General features: G+C 43.4%; 1 protein-coding gene across 38 annotated transcripts in view; it reads right to left on the reverse strand.

Annotated features, from left to right (window-relative positions):
- Nucleotides 1-22,358, reverse strand: part of LOC136834094 (heterogeneous nuclear ribonucleoprotein R-like) — a 711,768-nt gene that overhangs the window by 126,443 nt on the left and 562,967 nt on the right. For 4 of the 38 annotated variants that reach the window (XR_010851700.1, XR_010851697.1, XM_067096590.1 and 1 more), the window contains exon 11: nucleotides 12,835-12,925. The exons of the other annotated variants lie outside the window; for them this stretch is intronic. Coding sequence is in view for 2 of the 4 variants with exons in the window: in XM_067096590.1 (XP_066952691.1) it covers nucleotides 12,835-12,925 (91 nt within the window). In the remaining 2 variants the exon portion in view is untranslated. The remainder of the gene's footprint in view (nucleotides 1-12,834; nucleotides 12,926-22,358) is intronic. 38 annotated transcript variants of the gene reach the window in all.

A 22,358-nucleotide genomic window follows, 5' to 3' on the forward strand; every position in this document is an offset into this window, starting at 1 on the left:
CAAGAACACTCAAAGTGACAATCCTCAAGTGGTTCCATCCTAGGAATGTAGAACTTCACGTTGTCTTTCTTCACCTTGTGATCACCTTGTTAAACCTAAGCAAATCCTTTATGGTGGCTTGACTAGTGTTAACACTCACTTCACACACATCAAATGCAATATCTGGATGGGTGTATTGTAACCCAATTGAACTGCGTAAATAAGGCAAATCCTTTATGGTGGCTTGACTACTGTTCACACTAGCTTCATACACATCAAATGTAATATCTGGACGAGTGTATGGCAATCCAATTGAACTGTCCAAATAGGGCAAATCCTTTATGGTGGCTTGACTACTGTTCACACTTGCTTCACACACACCAAACGCAATATCTGGATGAGTGTATGGCAATTCAATTGAACTGCCCAAATAAGGCTTGAGGGTTTTTTTTTTTTTTTTTTAGCTCTCCTGATTTCACTGTACCACGATTTCTGCACACGACTGGTTCTACAGAAAAGGCATATTGAAGTGTTATGCTACTGTCTGTGTTGGTAGTCACATTTACACCCACATATCTGAAGGTTTTCAATTCCAAACTGCTGACTAAGCATATTTAACTCATGTTAGTTTATCATTTGCTGCCTGAACTCCTGTGTACGAAGCCAAAGTAAGTTGTCAACATACACACCACACAAGGGCCTCCCAAGTTTACCATTATTGTTCTACAAGAAGTGCTGAATCCACTGATGATACTTTAGCTCTGCAATCCACAACAGATCCTTTACATGCAATATCAATGGCTACCAGCATCCTCAAAGCTTACTGTTAGCATATTCCAGCTGAGGATGTAGATAACTAATTCAATGTCCTGACCTTTTAAGGTAGGTAGCTTCCACATATACAGCACGACAATCCCATCAATTGGTAGAGGCCAAAGTAAGTGCTAGTAAGTGCTAAACATACTGATTCCATAAAAAATGCAGATGAATCTTCCAGAGGCATTCAGTCTTCCTCAAAACCTCTTGCAACTAAATGGGCCTTGAAAGTCAGTTTCTGATTTTTCATCTTTCCTGTTACAACAAACTAATATTGCCATACTGTCCAACATCCTCAATTCCTTACAGTTTAAGAATGACCAGTGTTTAAAACAGCATATCCTTTAGATTCCTCTAACAGAGTCTGTAACTTATTACCATTTCCTTCATCTATTGCATAACCCGTAAATAACAACAAATGTACTGTTCTTAAGTCATTTTCAATCAGCTGTGCTTTTGTACATACTTAGACATTCACTTGACCAGTGAAATCAAGAATCACATATTAAATGTTGAAACTACAGTCAGGTCTGGGAGGGTAGTCTCCTACCAGTGGATGAATGTGGGCAAGCTCTAACACTAACGTATCCTTTTGAATATCAGCTGACACCACGATTATTGGCCAAGTATGACACCATCTTCAGAGCTTGTCTGCCCTTGTCCTCTAAATTAAAGCATAATTCCTCATATCCATAATTCCAAAAGACTGGTTCACTCTTCACCTCACTGACAAATGCATATGCCTTATTCTGACTATAAATTTCACCAGCAAACATCTGATTCAGGGCCAATTTCATAGTCTCATAAGTTACATTATTTGTTGTTGACATCACTGATTGTTGTTCACTATCTTATAGTTTACATGAAGCCAAACCATAAGGTAGATCCATGCCTTGCTCTGTAAAATAAAAATAAACATGTTCAAATTCTGCCACTAACCCATGAAAGTCTGTATCATTAGTTCCCTGGAGGCTAAACTGCCCATGAAGGGCTGCAAACTGCTGACATCCTTTGTCCAAAAGGAATAAACGGTTTAGCTTTCCTAGCAACTCTACTTACCATCATCTTGCTTTAAAATATCAATCTTGCATGAGGTGTACAGCCAACGCTGATTTCTTTTTCAGTAAATCTGTCAATTCACACCATATACTGAAGTTCCCCTTCCAGTTCTCATATGCAGAACAACTAATTTTGGAGGCCACTTAAACATGATGCCACTCTGCCAAACCATGCACTTCTACCTGAGTGACAAACATCAATTACCTCTCTCATAAATTAGTCAAGTCTCTTCACTGGCTCACTTCAGCACTGGTTCTACGACATAAACTAACACTGATCTTTCAAAACAAACTGAAGTGGGGATTGTGTTTGTTTCATCATGACCCCCATGTCTCATATAATGCTTATTTCCAAGAACCTGGAAATCCTATTCATTCAACATGCACCAGTCAAGACTGAGAAACCATTTATGCACTTGATTACCACTGATTGTGGTATTACATCTTTCCTCTCTTCACTGCTTTTCTCAAGAGATACTGTTTTCATGTTCTTGCAGTGCATTACCATATTCAATCACCTTTACATAAGAATTTATTTTCATGTCTCTAGTACTGTATGTGCATTTGCCATTAACATCACTTGCTTAATTTTCAACTGCTTCTCCTCTGTGGGTTATGGAGTGAACTTTATTTTTTTTTTCCCCCATTTTGATAATTCATTTTTTTGGTTCTTTAATACTATACTTCACTTGTTGGGATGGTGGTTTTGTCTGCTGCTCTGGCGATACAATAGTTTGTTTTGCTAGTTATTCAATAATTTTTTCTTCAACTCATTCCTAAACTTACACCTTATAATCAGTTTTCTACTTTGGTGTCTTGCGGCAAAGGTAAAATTGAGAATCTTTGTAATTTCATGAGATTTTCCTTGTGAATTCTGTACAATTTGCCTTTTCACTCGTCATTTACCTTGTACAGTGGTTTGCACCTTAAGTGCGTTAGACACTAAGGCTGTTCACTTCACTTTTTTTCTACCAACGCTGAGTTTTCTACTATGCCTTAAGGTACTTGTCAGGGTCTGCCTTGAAGGGTTTGTAGCCCATTCATGTCATCTCTGGCTAAGAACAAGCACCTTTTTGCGTTCATCATTATGTGGGCATGCTGTGACTGGTTGAAGAATCAGTTTCTCTTTCCACCAAGGATCTTATTCACAGTGTACAACACAATGCACATCAAAAACTTCAGCAGATGCACCTCAGAACTCCACTGCTTCTGAACATTTATCAAAGAGTCTTTCACTTGTTCCCTGCTACCTCCTTCTCTTGCCTTTTCCCCCGTTGTTTCTGATATACCATCTGCCTACGTGAATAGAGCATACATGCCAAGCACATGAAAACTGCTCCTCACTCAATCTGACTACTAGAAAGGATATCACTACCATACCTGTCTCCTATGCTAGTCACCATCGTCACGCAAATGTCTCGGTCAAAGTTATCTACTTTTGCCCACTTGTGGTCCCACTTTCTGAATGTTCACATTCAGGGTCTTCACTGAACAAAGAACACCTGTCACAAGTGTTCTCACCTTCACCAACTTCTACTGCCATGGACCCACCCAAACATCCTTTTCTTCAGATGTCTAAAACATTAAATGCCGGCTTCTACTGTATAAACAGTGGGGCCCCCTTACGTGTTTCACATTTCCACGTTTCATTTTGTTGTGGATTTTAGTGGAACATATCACTCACTTGTCCACAAGGGGAAATTTCACTAATTTGTTTGTATGACAAATAAATGATTTACCTAATAATAAGTACTAATTTTCAGATAATAATAATAATAATAATAATAATAATAATAATAATAATAATAATAATAATGTAATTTAAAAATTTATGCACTTCTATAGTAAATTATGTGAAATTTTAAACAAACAAATACATATTCCCAATCATTTCCAAAGCTCTCTGACATGAGGGGGGAGGCTGGACCTGTCATACATGTCAATTGTCTGACCGTGGTCCTGTGGTCAGATATTTGACATATATGACAGGTCCAACCTCCACCCCCCCCCCCACCTCTTGAGACCTTTGGAAAAGATTGGGAATATATATTTGTATTCCCTGCTTAATGGGTTTTCTATAGTGAACCTCCCGTTTTCTACAGGTGCCTTTCCCATGAGCTTAGGTCAAGCTAAATAGCCATATTTTGTTTATGTACCTATGTATCTGTTACTTATTCATTTGTGCCTGTTTGTGTTGTACATGTGTCAGAACATTATTGTGTCCATTCTTTAATTTTATTTTTTACATGTTATTTGTATTTACCTGTCCTGTTTCACATTGAGAACAATTGACCTTGGGTCACCTGACATCCGCACGCCGCTTTATAAGCGGCCTGCTCCCTCAATAAACCAGCAGTAAATGTCCACCTGCTCTTTTTTTTGCACCTCTCACAGTGGTGACCCCGGAGCCATTATCGGACCATACGATGACCTAGTTTTGGCCCAATGAACTACCCATACCCCACACCTCTAACGGACTAAATACAGCGCTTTAACAAAGCGTTTGGGCGTGCCGACTCTCGTCGGCAGATCATCGGCGTCATTAGCGGACCCACATGGCGCCCCCCCAAGCGTGAGTGTAACCCAGTCCAAGTGAGAGTGCAGAAGCAAATATGGAAGCGGACATTCCCTCCCACATACAAATAACCGCGAACTTTGCGGACTCTGATATCTCCCTCGTGCCCTCCCCCACGCCAAGGCTTGCGCGCTCCTCCATGCCGGTACCCACTCCTCTCACACTGCCCTTCCTGACGGACCAAACAAGGTCCGCCCTCACCATAAAGCTGTCGCCCTTTAATCACAGCAACCCTTCATCATGGCTCCACAGGGTCGAGGGGCAGTTCAGGCTGGCAGGACTTACAGACGAAGTGCTGCAGGCAGACACCGTAATAAATGCCCTCCCGGAAGAGGTCAACAGGAAGATCGCCCCGTGGGTGTCTACCGCATGTCCCGCCACCTACCAAAAGCTGAAGGCCTCTTTCATCGAGACCTGCTCCCTGCCGGTCTCCGAGAGGGCCGCCCACGCCCTTGACTTCACCAACAACCCCCGACACGACCAGAACCTCTGGGAAACATGGAACGTAATCCAGGACCTCCTCATCCTACCCAGGATGGACGGCAGTGGCAGGCAATCGGAGATAAGCCTGTTGAGGGAGATCTTCCTCCGTCAGCTCCTCCTGGATGTTCGGACCCAGATCCTGGAGCCGTACACCCTACCACTCTACGACTTGATCAGGACGGTGCAGCAGATAACCGACTCCACGGGGGTAGCGAAGCAGGCATCCACGCCTGCACACCCCAGGCCGTGGAGGGGGAGATATGTGCCGTCACCAGAAGGCGGCCAAACCATCACCAGAAGAAGCAACTGCCGGGGCCTTGCTACTACCACCAGTGGTACGGCAAGGACGCCCGGAACTGTCAACCCCCCTGCTCTTTCGCCCATCCAAAAACGGAGGTGGTGGTGGCCAACAGCACAGGCCGCTGTGGCAGCAGAGGAACCCAAGAGCCCAGACCCAATAGGTTTTTACGTCTGTGACACCATCTCTGGAAGGATGATGTTGATCGACACTGGGCCGTACGATCAGTGTTCCCGCCATCCAGAGAGGACCACAAATGCCCACAGGACCTGGCTGCCTCCCTGACGGCCGCCAACAGGTCTCCCATCTTCTCCTAAGGCACCAAGCTCCTGTTGCTCTCCATCCTTGGCCGGAGGTACAAGTGGAATTTCATAGTCGCGGATGTGAGGACCCCACTCCTGGGCGGGGACTTCCTCGCCCACTTCGGTCTGGCAGTCGACGTCAGTCGCAAGCACCTGATGGACACCAACTCCTGCCAGTCCCTCCCTCTGGCGATGGGTCCCAGCGCGCCCGCCATCTGCTCCATCGCTCCGCACCAGTACCTCCAGCTGCTGACAGAGTTCCCAGATGTCTTCAAGCCCGAACTGCGTCAGGTGCCCAAGGCCCCTGCCAAGCACAGTCTACCACCACGTTAAAACAAAGGGACCCCAACACACGTAGGGTTCCGGAGGCTCCTCGGCGACTTCAGGAGGCCAAGGATGCTTTCGCCGAGATGGAATGTGGGCATATGCAGGAAGGCCTCAAGCCCATGGGCCTCCCCCCTCCACATGGTGCAGAAACCGGACGGCTCCTGGAGACCCTGCGGCGACTACAGGGGCTCAACCTCGCCACGGAACCTATCACTACCCTCTTCCAAACATGCAAGATCTCACGGCCTCTTTTAACGGGGCCAAAATATTTTATAAATTGGATCTGTTGAAATCCTACTTTCAGGTACCAGTAGCTCCAGAGGACATCCGCAAAACCGCCATCATCACGCCCTTCGGGTCCCACGTCTTCACCTTCTCCACCTTCGGCCTGAGGAACGCGGGGGCTGATGGACAGCATCCTGGATAACATTTTGATTTTTTCCAGATCCCACAAAGAACACCTGCAACACATCTGGAAGGTCCTGCAGCGCCTGCAGGAGAACGGCCTCGTCGTTGAGAGTCGACTTCCTGGGCCATGAGGTATCCCTGAGGGGCGTCCGTCCACTCGCATTGAAGGTCGCAGCCGTTGCCAGGTTCCCCACCCCTACCTCCATCAAGGCCATACAGGAATTCCTCGGGATGGTCAACAACTACAGAAGGTTCATCCCCGGGGTCGCGCACACCATGGCCCCCCTGACGGAGATCCTGAAGAGCCATCTGAAGACCTTAGCGTGGGGCCCCGACCGGCAGCAGGCCTTCTCCCTGATGAAGGCCGCCCTCGCCGAGGCAACCGCCTTGGCCCATCAGGACCCCAATGCCCCCCTGCAGCTGATAACGGACGCTAGCAACATCCCCTGTGGGGCCGTCCTGGAGCAGGTAATTGCCGGAGCCGCCCAGCTTATCGCCTTCTTCAGCAGGAAGTTCAGCTCCGCAGAGTCCCGCTACAGCACCTTCGACAAGGAACTCTGCTTAGTGTATCGGGTGGTACATCACTTCAAGTTCCTCTTGGAGGGCACGCCCTTCACAATTTGGACAGTCCACCAGCCGCTGGTCCACACCTTCACAAAGCAGGAGGACACATGGTCTTCCAGGCAGCAGCTGCATTTCACGACCATCGCGGAATTCACCTGCACAATCAAATACCTCCCTGGCAGGAAGAACCCCATAGCAGACGCCCTCTCGAGGACTGAGCTCAATGCAGTGCAGCTCGGGATCAACTATGAGGACCTCACCCGGGATCAGACCACCGACCCAGAGGTTCCAGCCTACCGCACTGCCATCACATCACTCAGGTGGAAGGACGTGCCCCTCGCCCCTGGGGGGCCATCACTGCTGAGCGACTAAGCACCGGCCACCCCCACCAACTGGTACCCGCCTCCCGCCGCTGTCTGGTGTTCAACGTTATCCACGGGCTGTCCCACCCCTCCGGCAGGATGACGGCCAAGCTGCTGGCAGAGAAGTTCGACTGGCACGGTATGCGGAAGGACGCGGTGGCCTGGGCGAGGCAGTGCATCTGGCGCCAGACCAGCAAAATAGGGCGACACACAGAGTCAGGGGTGGGCAAGTTTCCCCAGCCGGGGAGGCGGTTCAGACATATCCATGTCAACGTGGTAAGCCCCCTTCCCCCATCAGGTGGGGTCAGGTATCTCCTTGGGGTCAGGTATCTCCTGACGATCATCGACCGCTCCACCAGGTGGTCCGAAGCAACACTCATGCAAGAAGCCACCGCCAGTGCGTGCGCCAAGGCCCTCCTCTCCAGCTGGATCAGCCGGTTCAGTGTTCCGGACCACATAACAACAGACAGGGGTCCAGCCTTCCTGTCCGAGCTGTGGACCGCCCCGCCAAGCCTGCTGGGGACCTCTCACCACAGCACCACCGCCTACAACCCCGCAGCCAACGGATTGGTGGAAAGGTTCCACAGGTCCCTGAAGGCGTCCCTCATGGCCTGCTGCACCACCGAGGATTGGAAGTACCAGCTGCCCTGGGTCCTCCTCGGGGTGAGGACCGCCCCCAGAGCCAACGGCGACCCGTCCGCAGCAGAAAAAGTCTACGGGAAGCCCCTCGTAGTCCTGGGCGAGCTCATCATGGGGACCGCCACAATCTGACAGTCCAGAGGCTCCTTGACAAGATCGGAGGATGTATACCGACACGACGTCGCCTTTCACACCTCCCGGCTGTCCTCCACCACCCTCGTCTTCATCAGGAACGATGCTGTCCGACTGCCCTTAACCAGGCCCTACAGGGGGCCCTTTCGCGTGCTCAAGAGTAACAGTAAAGCATTCCGGCTGGCCATCCACGGGAAGGTGACTAGGTGTCTGTAGATCGCCTCAAGCCCGCCCTGTTGGAGGAAGACATCGACAATACCCCACAGCGCCCTCCGCGGGAACCGTCGCCCCCGCAGCCAGCCCAGCCCAAAAGAAAGTCGTGCGGCCGTCCCCGGATCCAGGCAGCACCACAGCCAGCCGCCTCCACTCACATCGCACCCCCCAGCTGACATCGTGGAGCCACGGCACTCTCCATCGCCTCAGGAGATACTTAATTTAATCAGACATTACCTACGTCTTGGGGGGGGGGCGTATTGTAAAGTCCCTGCTCAACGGGTCCTCTATAGTGAACCTCCCGTTTTCTATGGTGCCTTTCCCATGAGCTTAGGTCACGCTATATAGCCATACAGGTAGTGCTCGAGTTACGATGATTCGACTTACGATAATTCGCTTTTACGATGCGGTTAGCAATTAATATCGTTACGACAATATTTTGAAAATACGTATTTTTAAATTTCGCAGGCGACTGGCGTAGGCAACAACGTACAATCAGGCAGCGTACGGTGTACAATATGTTGGCCCGAGAGGCTGGAATAGGTACATTAATTCAATGAGCTGACCTCACTTGCTCTCGTTGTGTCGGAAGTTAAAATAGGTCAGTGTTCGTTTGCAATTTTTGTGCGTTTGTAAATACAGGTAGTGCATGAGTGACGATAATTCGAGTTTACGATGGAGTCAGCAATTAATACCGGTATGACAATATTTAGAAAATATTTTTAAATTTCGAGCAGGCATATGCAACAGTGTACACTACAGTTGCCGTAGAATCAGGCAGCAAGAGAGACCAACTTACAATAGACCAACTTCTTTTTCTCCATCTCTTTATTCCATCTTCTAGTTAAAAAAGTAAGAGAATGATAAAAGTATTGTTAGTAACCTTATACTCTTGCGAAAATGTGTACAACCATAAACAACCGAACGAGACTGTTGTTTTGCTAATAACCGAATCGGATAACAACTGTTTTGCTTGTATTTCAACCATCGTACTGTTAAAGAATTATCGTAGTTATGTTAAAAATGACGTTAAGTACTGATATGTTTTTACACTACCCTTAACCGCTTTGGAGAAAAGATCGGCAAGGAAATATACTGCTACAGTAAATTTAAGCTGAAAGTTGTAGTTGAAGCTGAGAAAAGAATGTTCAAGCTGCTAATGACTATAAATTATCGTGCACTGGCAACATGGATGAAACTTGACAGCAAATAAAATTGTTGAGTATTTCAATCAAAACTACTGGGCATGAAAGAACGCATATTACTGCTGTTTTCACGCTGATAAAAGATAAATATGAAAAGCTTGTAGTATGATGATGAAATCAAGAGAAAATAGCGAACGGAATCTTGATTTTTTTTTTTAAACAAAACAAATGGCCAGCCGCCAACGTCATCTATTAACGAAAAAAAGTCTAAATTAATTTCACAACGAGACATATTTAAGTTATATTTCGACTTAAAAACACTTCATATAACGAAAAATATATATGTCCCTTGTAAATAAAGTATCTAGAGATTCATTTACGCTAACTAGAAGCAAGAAATGCCCTCTGAACGGAGTTAAATGCGGCGAAATAAAGACCGCGTGATCGAATCCCAAACCAAAACATTTGATCGCTATGATCGGAATTTATAATGCAAAAGCAATATAAGAATATTTACGATTGGATACAGTGTAGTAAAGCATAACTTTTTAAAAGATCAATGGAAAAGATGCACATTCGTTATTTTGATGTTTGTATAATACGGTGTTATGTGAAAACAGAATACAGTATAATGTAGGCTAGGCTACCGTATATGATATACGAAAGTGCAGGTTAGGCCTTGTTTGTTATTCAATTTCTCTTTATACTGATTTATCATGTCAATCTGCATTGAACCTGCAGAATTAGCTAACACTAATAATTACTATACCATTTATGTATAAAGTATACTGTGTAGTGTAGGCTAGGCTACCATATATGTATAGATGGTACTGATTACCCTAGTGTAGGCTAGGCCATATTCGAGTTACGATTTTTTTCAACCAACGATGGGTGTTTTGGAACCTAACCCCATCGTAAGTAGGGTAATACCTGTATTTTATTTATGTAAATATGTATCTGTTACTTATTCATTTCTGGCTGTTTGTGTTGTAAATGTGTCAGAACATTATTGTGTCCATTCTTGTAATTTTATTTTTTACATGTTATTTATATTTACCTGTCCTGTTTCACATTGAGAACAACTGACCTTGGGTCACCTGTATCCTATTGTATGTCTTTGTACTGACGTCTGTACGCCGCTTTATAAGAGGCCTGCTCTCTCAATAAACCAGCAGTAAATGTCCACCTTCTCTCTTTTTTGCACCTCTCACATATTTGTTTCTTTACAATTTCATATAGTTTACTATAGGAATGCATAAGTTTTTCAATTAGAGTATATTAATATTATTCGAAAATTAGTACTTATTATTAGGTAAATCATTTATTTGTCATACAAACATGTTTAGTCCTCACCATCTCCAATAAATTTATAAAAAAATTTCTTGTGCCATCATTCTCTCTCTCTCTCTCTCTCTCTCACATATATATTCTTAAGGGTAAAATGTTTAAGATGACTTTGAAATATCAATAATATCATTTCAAAGATTAATGACAACTTACTTTAATAAATAATTTTTTTTTCATCATAAATGTATTTGTACGTAATCACGAAAATACTTACACGACGTAATTAACAAACTTAGCTTTCTGTTTGGAAGTACGTACGTGTCCAGTTGATCTAAACTACCCATGTATTTTAGATATGCTCTATGCAGTAGTACTATCCTAAAATACGTACCTGTACAACAATTATAATTTCCAATTCCTTACAACACAGGAAAATATACGTAAAACATACGCCCAGTGCATTACATACAATAGAAGCAGAACAATGTGCAAAGTTACATAGGCCAAAGAAAATGTGTGTCTGAATGATAGGGGATACGTAAGACCAACAGTTGTAGGCTTGAACTCAATTTTGCCACATGACTTTGAAATAACTTTAGGGTGGTCTGGGATGATAGTCAGTTATATTTTTGTTTGAACTGTCAAGTTTGGCAATGAACTATTAAAATAGGCAGTTATAAGCATTTTAGGGGTGTATAGAGTCTACTTAAAGAGTAACAGTAGTAGGAGAGTACTGTAATGTTAGGTTACTTTTGGTGTTTTGGGAAGATGATTTGGGGTGTATTTTTGTTTGAAATATTAAATTGTTTTAGTATAATAACTGAAGGTTTATTTTTGTTTGAACTATCAATTTAAGCAGTGAAATGTTAAAATAGGCAGTTATAAGTTTTAGTTTACGGGATACAAGGTATTTGGCAGTTATAAGCATTTTCAGAGGGGATTTTTGCATTTCCGCGGTAGGTTCTGAAACCTACTCCAGCATAAAAATGGGGGAGCACTGTATTAACAAATAAAAGTTGTGACACCATATGAAATTTCATAATCTTTCCTCCTTTTCTTGTTTGAAACCAAAAATTGCATATTAAAAAAAAAAAAAAAAAAAAAAAACCTAATCGTGGGGTTCCGAATAAAAAGGGGGATTGCATGCAAGGGATAATTGAAAGGGAGTAGGGATGAAACCAAAGGTGTGGTGTTGATGGATGAAGGGCAGTTAAACAAGAGTTAACTATTTATCTGAATTCACAATCACTGCCATATTTCATGCACACTCCAAAATTTTAAGTCTGGGGCTAAATACATTTTTTATTTCCTTGACTGCTTTAATTCACATTTTATTAATCATAATTTCAACTACTTTCAGTGCATCTGTCTTCTTTCCTTTATATTTCCTTTTCATTACAAAGTTAGGTTTTGTATATTTCACCTAAAATCCCTTTTTTCTAGATTCGCATGCCAATGAAAAATTTAATCCAGTGGCTTCACTCAGCTAAAGAAAACGAAATGTAGGGCTTAACCTGAAGGAGTTTTGAGACTCTCTTGAAGGATGGAAGGTTTTTAAGCTCAAGAAAACAGAACCTGCATGGAAGGTTTTTAAGCTCAGGAATACAGAACATGCATTAGAGTGCCAAAGATTAGGAGGGGGGAATGTTGTTCATTTTCAATATTGATTGGCAACAATAAAATTATGTGGATTATGTCACCTGTATGGATGAGGGGACTATTCTTGAAGTTACTAGAACAACTGATGAAATGGTATTTACATCATAAGAGTAAGACGTGACCATGGAGTGGAGAGAAAACCAAGAGAAGATCACTAACCAAACTGACTGTCTTTGATTTAAATCTATCAAAATATATAAAGAGAATGAGATATTAAAAACCAAAAAGCAATGTTCTAAACGGAAGGAAAATCTGACAAAAAGCTTTATTAAGTGGGATAAAAATAACCTAACGAGAGATTTTGTAATATGAACTATGCAATCTCTCTAATCCAAGATCGTAGTGAACTGAATGTGCAAAACCTGATAAGTTATGAGCACAAATTTTAAGGAAGGCACTAAACTCAATCATAAGATCCCTATTTATATATAACTGCAGATCAAGATCTGCTATACAAGACAACAATCCTCCATCAGTTTTTAACAATATACTAAAAAATTGAATGTTCTTAAATTTCAGAATTACATTTCCACGAAAAACCATCATTAACAAGATGTCTTGTATTTCCACGTCATAGCTGCACAAACCTGTTTTGTCAGGAATAGAACGCTCCAACTACCCATGTCTGTGCCCTCACGTGACACTGCATTATCCCTCACTATGTTGTGCCAAACCAAGCTGAAAAGGGTCATTTATTGGGGCTAAAAATGGGAATGAAAGGTGGGTCAAAACCCTCACTGGTCAGAAAAGCGTGTTTCTGGATTACAAAAAGATTACTTGTTCATTAAACCCAAATTAGCAGCTGTTAGTACCCAGCAGTAGGAAAGATCTGTAAATCATGAATACACACCAAATCCTTCTTGCAACTGTTAGATTGATGGTGACAATTTTAAAGTAAGATTAAGACGAAGTCAATAAGTTACCATAATCAAGTAGTTTAACAAGAGAAAGTGTGTTAATTCATCTCTCACAAGGCTAGCTTTATGCACTTGTCTTTATAAATAAAAAAGTTTAGATTTAATCATTAGGTTTATATAATTCCAGATTTTAAAAACTTGACAACTGGATTAACTGTAAATGGAGACTTAAACTGAGTTTGTTTCCCAAGTGTCACATTCATTGTACATTATATTTTGATAATCACACCAAAAATACTTAACAGGTGCCACTACCTTAATTTTATGATTTTGCACATTTAGGGATTGCATCATGTAGGATATTCATTAAAAATTATTTTATTTGTTGTTGATATAATTAATTCCATATTCTAATGTTGGGCTTACCTACTTCAATTTATTACTATCAGGTTAATTATTCCATATATTGTCATTTATTAGTTATAATAGCTTTAGGGATGTTATATAATCTCTAACAGGAACGTCATTTGTTAGTTATAATAGCTTTAGGGATGTTATATAATCTCTAACAGGAACATCTACAAGTGACCTCATCCCAGTAGTTGTAGTTTGGCTGCTCTATTGGGTTCTTCATTTCTTTTGATGCCTATATGGGCAGGGATACAAGCTGTTTCTACTTTTATCATCTTCACATAATTTGAGGTGACAAGTTGATTTGTAGTACAAAGGTCTTTTTAGATTACAATTTCAAAGGGTTCATAAGCATTTCTGGAGTTGCTGAAGTTTACAAATTTCTGTGATAGCATGGATAGTATGTAGTTACATGCAGTCCCCGGTTATTGGAGGGGGTTCCGTTCTGACAGCATGACAATAACCAAAAATCAGCAATTTTTGGCGCATTTTCAGCACCAAAAACCGCTGATTTTCAGTTATCAGGGCCTCTGTTAGGTATATATCGGTGCCAATACCCAATTATCGGTGGTTATAAGCGGAAATTGGCGATTTTCAGCTATGAAAATTGCCGATTTTCGTCGCTAGGGAAGCCTGCAAAACCAGATAGCCAATAACCAAGGCCGCCAATACCTGGGGACTGCCTGTAATCATTTGAATGGCTGATCCTATTGCACATAACTCTGCTTCAAAATCAGAAGCATTTGCTAGTGAGGAAAATATATTTTGTTGAGTGGTATGCCTCATGAAAAAACTTAAATCCATCTGTGTACAGTGTATTGCAGTGTGATTTTTAATGCTTTTATGTTGTATTGCATGTTGTTTATGATGTTCAAGGATATAAGTTTAGTTTTTAGATAAAGCTGGTCTGTCATTTCCCACACTAGGTAATAAATGCACCACTATCATATTTTTCCCGCAAAAATAAATTAAGAGGAGTCTCATGTAAAGCTGTCTAACATAGTGTCTTCACTATAAAACCTGTGGCAAGCAAAAGACCTCCTTCCCTCTACCATGACCACTTGCCAATCTGTTTCATCTCATACCAGGCATGGAGTTCACATACCCTCATGAAGTATACCAAAATTATAGCATTACGCAAGGGGTCATAAGAGTGCTTAGTTAGGTTTTTCAAGAATAGAGCTTAGTCCCAGAGGGGAAGCCTCAACTGAAGACCCAAAAAACCAACTTGTTAAAAACTGCTGATTGAGGTGTCAAATGTATCCCTTGATACAGTATGTGCTCACAATAAAATTTTCAAATCATTCATCATAGATCAGCCTTGAACTGTGCAAGCCGCATCCAAGTGCATAATGCAAAGTTTCAAAACGAATGACTCGACTTTCAATGATCAGGCAACTCTCCACTACTTGGGGTGCTTATTGATGCTCCTCATTCTACCCTGTTAATCATCATCTGAGATGGCATGAAAGGAAGGAGGGGGTATTTTGGAGGAAGATGAAGCAAATCAGTTACAGGAAAACATTGCTAGGCTATGTATATTACAAGGGAAGAAAAGGAGGGGGGGGGGGGTTGGCAAAGGCAAGTCCCAGAGGAGGACTTCCTGGTTAATAATCTGCAATAGAATATACTGATACTGGGCACTCCCATAAGATATGGGTCTACAGAAGAAAAACCAAAATCTGACATGAACCAAATTGACATTTGAAGCTAAATATCCTATCCAGCTGTTGATAAACAAGTGGCAAAAGACTTGCGATGAAGCAGCAGTTACTGGTGGTGAGGATGAAACTTGTGGAAATAAGACTAGTGCAAGAGAAAGCCTTGACCTGAAAAAACTAATGACATTGACACCATCCCGATTGGAGGACACCTGCAGAGGACTCAGTCAGAAGCAGACACTCTGACACCACTGAGGCATGTAAATGACATAGATCCTCCCAATATAAGCCTACGTCCCAACACTGTTAACCCTGCACCTGCCAAGAGGGCTTCCTTCACAAAATCAATCTGAGTGAAAACATTTAGGAAGATCTGGGGAACAGGCTCTATCAATCAATCATCAAAAGAGATCAACCTTCTAGGAGCCTCATGGTTAGAAGACATGGGGTGACTTCACATGTCAAAGAGAAGGGTGCACAACTGCCTTGGTATGACCAAAAGGCAAGGACGACAAAAAAAGGTCGTCCACAAAGCTGAGGAGGATCCTGAACCACCATGAACCAACTGCAGGCCCAGGGACAATCATGGGACCAGTTGAACATGCAAGTGACAGAGCAGACCTCCCGCAAGAAGCCAGTGCCCATTAACCCTTTCACTGCCAGCCTGTTTTCACCCTTAGTGATGTGAGCAGCGTTCTGTTAATCTTGTAACTAATTTTCTCCCTTCTATATTTGTACTTTGATTCTTTGTTATTTTCATTACTGTTATAATATTACACTGTACTACTATGTTATTATAATGTTTTATTATAGAAGTGATAAAATATGCATATAATACGTGGGTAATTATTCAGAATATTGAATTATGTAGTTTTTATTGGCGAGTAATTTCAGTTTGACACCTCTCAAAGCATGGAGCAAAGTGACCCTACTTTCATTATTCAGTATGAAAATCTTTATTACAAACTTTGAACACTTGCTCTTGGCCAAAAATTTTGTCTGGAAAAACCTCACAGGAACTAAAAAAAAAAAAAAATAAATAAATAAATAAATAATAATAATAATAATAATATTGGCATTCTGTGAATTTATTATTATCTCCAACAAAAGTTTCAGAGCACCAATTTTTTAAGAACTGAATTTTTAATGGTCTTCCATTCACAAATTTAATCATGTTTCCTTTGTTTATTCAACACCTCTGTGGCTTGACAAAAATGCTTCCTGCTCTGTCATTTCCCAATTCATAATCATCTCTCATAAAACTAAAGTTAAGAAATTACCCAAGGTAGCTCTTCTATGACTACAATAAATTATCAGGTCTATTACTATCATCATTTCCAAATAAAAGCCTCCATACTACTTCACCATGGAGTGAACCCACCACCTTCTATGGCATTTTGATGGTTACTGAAGGTCTAGACCTTTTCCTAAGACTATTCTGTAAGTTGGAAATCAAATGTTGCCATTTGTTAGTAGAATATAGATAAAAGCTCCCTAAAATGATGAGGGGAAACACATTATCTATTACGAGCCGCTTAACTAGAACGAAAAGTGATGACCGAGGAGAGTGGTCCCGTGCCATGGACAAGACCTTTTGATGACTGAGGAGATCAGTCCCGTGCCATGGACAAGACCTTTCGATGACTGAGATCAGTCCTGTGCAGTGAAAGAGTTAGTATCTGAATATAAGGGAAAACCCTCAGACAAAGCACCCAGGATACCATTAGGAATAGAATGCTACAGGCATATAAAAGCCAAAGCCAAGGTTCAATACAAGTAGGAAAGGAACAATCTTCTTGAAAGGATGACCAAAAAGGGTACGCAAGCAACTGGAGACAATAAAAGAGACCCTGCACTGAGAAAAGGCAAGTGGCAGTAAAAACCATCCAAGATTTCGTATTAAACTCCAAGTTCTCTAAATCCCATCATAGCTGGCTTCACAGACCTGACTTAAAAAGGCATCTCAACTTGAGTTACAGCCAAACTGGTAGAATATTGTGCAAACACCAGAGACCAAAGACATGAAAGTGGCAATGTCACAAGCACAGAAACTGCCAGAATCATGGCAGCAGCAGCAAACTGCTGAATCCAATAAAACAACAGCAATGGTTTCATCACAAGGCAGAAGCCCCACTAAAAAAGCAAAAATGAAAAACGGCCCTGTCCAAACACATCACAGAAATAGAGTGCATGAAAAATCACTGAAAGAAACATGCAGTCAAAACATTGTAGATCTGCTCAATGTTCAATGAAAGAAGCAAGAATATTATCAACACCAACAGCACAACTAGAAATACCACTTACTGAGATGAGCTAGTGGCAAGACGCAATGAATAATCCTGGAGAGAAGGGCAGCATGCCGACAGCCAAGAGTACATAGTAAAATTAGGTATCTATCAGAGCATTAAGTACTAAGATGTTGGCTGAGCATGGGAAGGGGACTGTTCTTTTTAGGAAAATTATGCTTTGTACATCTGGTTGTGTCCCATAAAATTATAGGCTATTTTCAAGGTGAATGAGTTTAAGACACTGCAATTAGCAGAGCAGAAACTATACCCAAAACAAACCTTGACTACTACCTTGGTAAAAGTTTTTGTTCAGCTGCATTGTGTACTGATAGCAGCTATTGCTGCCTCCAAAAATCATCCCTCAAGTGTACAGTGGATAACCTACACTCATAAGGCAATAAGATTCCAGCCTGTTATGGAACCTGAGAAAGTGAGGCAAAATCATAAGTCTCCTCCATTAGGAGAGACCTGACAATCCAAGAGGATATCCATTATGTCTGGAAACCACTCCACTCATGTTGGGGGGATATAGGGGAAAAATGACATTTTTATGATAAAATGAAGTTTCATTATACTTACCAAAACACCGTAAAAGCTTTAATCTCTTAAATTTCATTTTACGTCCCGAGATATATTTTTTCAAGCTTTGTTTGGGCAGCTGATATAATTGGCGGAGACCCAGCCCACCGGATGCCGGTGGGGAAGTGGAAGGAGAGAAAGGGCCAGTAAACAGCTCCAGTTTCAATCTCGGCATACATAATAAGTGATTGCCTGAGATAACGCCTCCCCCTGCGGGGAGGAGGAGCTTTTGCAGGGAGGTACTGCTGCTGGTTGAAGCTCCACTACCTGCAGAGGCATTGGGCTTAAGCACTGCTAGCTACTCTGCTCCATAACACCCCTAGTAGTCAGGGAAATACACCGCTGATTAAGACAAGGGGTGACTTTCCTTTGCTCTTGCCCTGAGCAATTGGAAAGCAACCAGACTGAAAACGGGCCTCACCGCCTAACCTAAAACTAATTAAAAACAAAACATCCCCCTTCTCTATACCCTCTACAGCTAAAACTAGATTGGAGGGTACTCCAGGTGAACTGAAAACCCCCAGCTTCCCTTTAACTCAGCAACCATAAAATCACAAAGAGAAGGTAAGATAAAGAACCTACACCCCTAGTGTGTTCCCCCTAAAACCAAGCCAGCTATAGATATGGGACCTAACGCAAACAGGTCCTGGTAAGCACCTTCGCCCTCCCTAAGGTAGTGAGACGCAAACACTGATTTCGATCTCCAGAAGGTGCTCTGTGTGATTTGCGAAAGTGACTTTTTACGACGGAAAGCCACTGAAGTTGCTACTGAGCGCACTTCATGAATGTGAGACTTGACTAGGAGTGTGTCCTCTTCATTCATGTGCCTGTGCGCCTCTAAAATGAGTTCCTTGACGAAGAAAGCAAGCGCATTTTTGGATAAAGGTCTGGTTGGGTCTTTCACTGAACACCAGAGGTTATAGGAATCTCCTCTGATGTTGGCAGTTCTGGCTAAGTAAGCCTTGATAGCTCTAACAGGGGACAAAAAAGCCTCTTAATTCTTGAGGGCCAGCCACTTCGGAGAGGTTTTGAACTGTAAAGGAATGAGGCCAAGGACTGGAAGGAGACTCATTCTTGGTCAAAAAATTCAAGGTGAAAGAACAAACAGCATTACCTTGTGAAAAACCCACTCTCTTGTCAATGGGATGTATTTCACTAGCTCTCTTTGCCGTTGCTAAGGTAACCAGGAAAAGGGCTTTCTTAGTGAGGTCTCTAAGAGAAAGACCTTCTAAAGGTTCGTACCTTGGAGACATCAACTCTCAAAACTACATCCAGATTCCAGGCAAGGGAAAGTTTTGGGGTCTTGGCTGTGTCTAAAGACTAGGAGATCTGACAAGTCTCGGTTATTCGACAGGTCTAACTCTCTATGGGAGAAGACGGAGGATAGCATGGCTCTGTAACCTTTGATGGTTGATGGCATCAACCTTCTTGAATCTCTTAAGTAAATGAAAAAATTGGCAAGTTGAGTTATAGACGTCGAAGAAGAGGAGATGCTATTTTTTTTCTACACCAATTCCTGAAGACTGTCCACTTGGATTGGTATCATTTGCTAGAGGAGTCCCTTCTGCACCTCGCAATAGCCTCTGCAGCCTTGCTTGAAAAACCTCTCGCTCTGATGAGCTTCCTGACAGTCTGAAGTCTGTCAGAGTGAGAGTGGACAATCCCTGGTGGAACTTCATTAGGTGGGGTTGTCTGAGAAGAGACTTCCTTTGAAGAAGAAGCCTTGGGAAGTCTATCAGGAGATCTAGCAGGTCCGAGAACCACTCCTTCCTTGGCCAGAACGGGGCAATAAGGATTAGTTCGACGTTCTGATGGAATTTCATTTTGTTTATCACTTGCCTGATGAGCTCGACAGGAGGAAAGGCATAAGCAAACAGGTTCGTCCAGTCTAGGAGCATGGCGTCCACCAAGTGAGTCAGAGGGCGTCCACCAAGTGAGTCAGAGGGTCTGGAATTGGCGAGCAGAACACTGGGAGACGATGGTTCTTGGAGGTAGCGAAGAGGTCTATCATGGGAGTGCCCCACAATTTCCACAGATCTAGGCATACTTGTGGGTGCAGGGTCCACTCCGCAGGAAGAATCTGGTTCCGACGGCTGAGCTGGTCTGCAAGAACGTTCAGTTTTCCTTGCACAAACCGAGGGAACAGAGCCACCCTGTTGCTGTCCGCCCACAGAAGAAGGTCCCTCGCAGTTTTGAACAGGGAGAAGGAATGGGTACCTCCCTGTTTCCGAATATAAGCTAGAGCCATAGAGTTGTTGGTGTGAACAGTAACTGCTTGGCCTGAGACGTGGGCCGAAAAATCCTGGAGAGCGAGGTGAATGGCCAATAGTTCCTTGGCGTTGATGTGGAGCTTCTTCTGTTCGGTCGACCAAACCCCTGACGTCCTGAAGTTGCCTTGATGTGCTCCCCACCCAACATTGGACGCGTCTGAGAACATCTGCAGAGATGGTTGTCTTGGGAGGAGATCTAGACCCTTCGAAAGTCTTTCCGGTGATTTCCACCAAAGATGCCTCTTGACGTCGGGGGGAACGTTGAAGACCGTGGAGTCCAGTTGAGTTCTTCTGTGCCAAGCACTCTTCAGGAAAAACTGCAAGGGTCTCATGTGTAGACGACCTAACTTGACGAATTGCTCCACTGACGACAGAGTTCCCAAGAGAGCCATCCACTGACGGAAGGAGCAACTGTCCAGGAGGAGAAACTTCTCCACTGTAAGAAGGCAGGAGGAAACCCTTTTGGGGGACAGAAAAGCCCGAAAAGCTAGACTGTCCAGAGTCATCCCCATATAAAGAATCCTCTGCGAAGGAATTAAGCTCGACTTTTCAGTGTTTACCAGAATCCCTAAGGCTCGAGCTAACCTTACGGTTCTGTGAAGGTCCTCCATGCAGCGGTCCCTTGATGATGAATGGAGTAGCCAGTCGTCGAGGTACAAGGAGATCCGAACTCCGTCCAGGTGGAGCCAATGACCTATCGGGGCAAGAACCCTGGTGAATACCTGCGGGGCTGTTGACAGGCCGAAGCAGAGAGCCCGGAACTGGTAAACTTTGTCCTTGAAAATGAACCGAAGATACCTCCAGGAGTCTTGATGTACTGGAATGTGGAAGTAGGCATCTTCCATGTCGAGGGTCACCATCCAATCCCCTCGAGTTAGAGCCTGAAGAACGGAGCGGTTCGTTTCCATGGAAAACTTGGTTTTCACTAAGTACAGATTGAGAGCGCTTATGTCGAGAACTGGCCTCCAACACCCAGATGACTTGGGGACCACAAACAGGCAGTTGTAGAATCCTGGGGTTGACACGTCCTGTACTTCTTCGATGACCGTTTTCCTTAAGAGAGACTGGACTTCTGTCTCTAGGGCCAAAAACTTGACTGAGCTTCTTGAGTATGCTGTAAAGGAAATGGGAGAAGTGGAGAGAGGAGGAGGTTGGACGAACGGAAGGCGGTAGCCTAGGTGGAGCACTTGAATCGCCCACTGATCTGCACCTCTGTCTCTCCATTCCTCCCAAAAGAGACTGAGTCTGGCCCCCCCGGCACATGGCGGACAGGGTTCCTACTTACTGGCAGGACGACCTTGGGGCTTAGAGGAGAACTTGTGACCTCTGGAGTTGGAGCGGGGCCTTGCATAAGGTTTGGGTCTGGAGTTATGAAATGGATGTCTGTTAAGAGGAGATACCATCTTGGTCAAAGGAGCGGGAGCAGGCCTGGGTTTGGCGGAAGACATAGACAGGGTGTGCGACGTCGTCTTCTTATCCATGGCTGAAAGGACGTCTTTCACTATCGCTTCTAGGAAAAGGCCTTCCTTGTCAAAAGGTGCGAACATCAAGGCTGTCTTTTGCGACGAAGTCACAGCCTTAGATAAGAAAGAGCACCAAGTCTCCCTCTTCTTCAGAGTGGCCATGGCGAAGAGGGAGGAAAGTTCGCCTGCCGCATCATGGATAGCAATGTCGGTGCAGGTAAGGAATCCCGTGATTCTCTCCAAGACATCTGCAATATTAGCCTGCTCAACTTGTTTAAAAATAGCTCCCATCGACCAATCAAGAAAACTGACAATCTCTAGGAGCTTGTAGAGGTTCTTGGAAAGGTGTTCTACATCCAGGGCAGAAAACAAAGTCTTGGCAGCTTCAAAGGAAATGCGTCTTGAAGGGTCCACAAGGGAGCCAAAGTCCCCTTGTGCTGAGATTGCAGAGCCTAGTGAAGAAGTTCCTGTGCTGTAATAATTTTGCCTCCTTTTCAACAGCTTTGAAGGAGGGTACGCAAAAGATGCTTTACCAGACGACCTCTTAGCTTCCAACCAAGCCTCTACCTCCTTCAAGGCTTT

Source organism: Macrobrachium rosenbergii, chromosome 4, assembly GCF_040412425.1.
Source record: "Macrobrachium rosenbergii isolate ZJJX-2024 chromosome 4, ASM4041242v1, whole genome shotgun sequence".
Lineage (NCBI taxonomy): Eukaryota > Metazoa > Arthropoda > Malacostraca > Decapoda > Palaemonidae > Macrobrachium > Macrobrachium rosenbergii.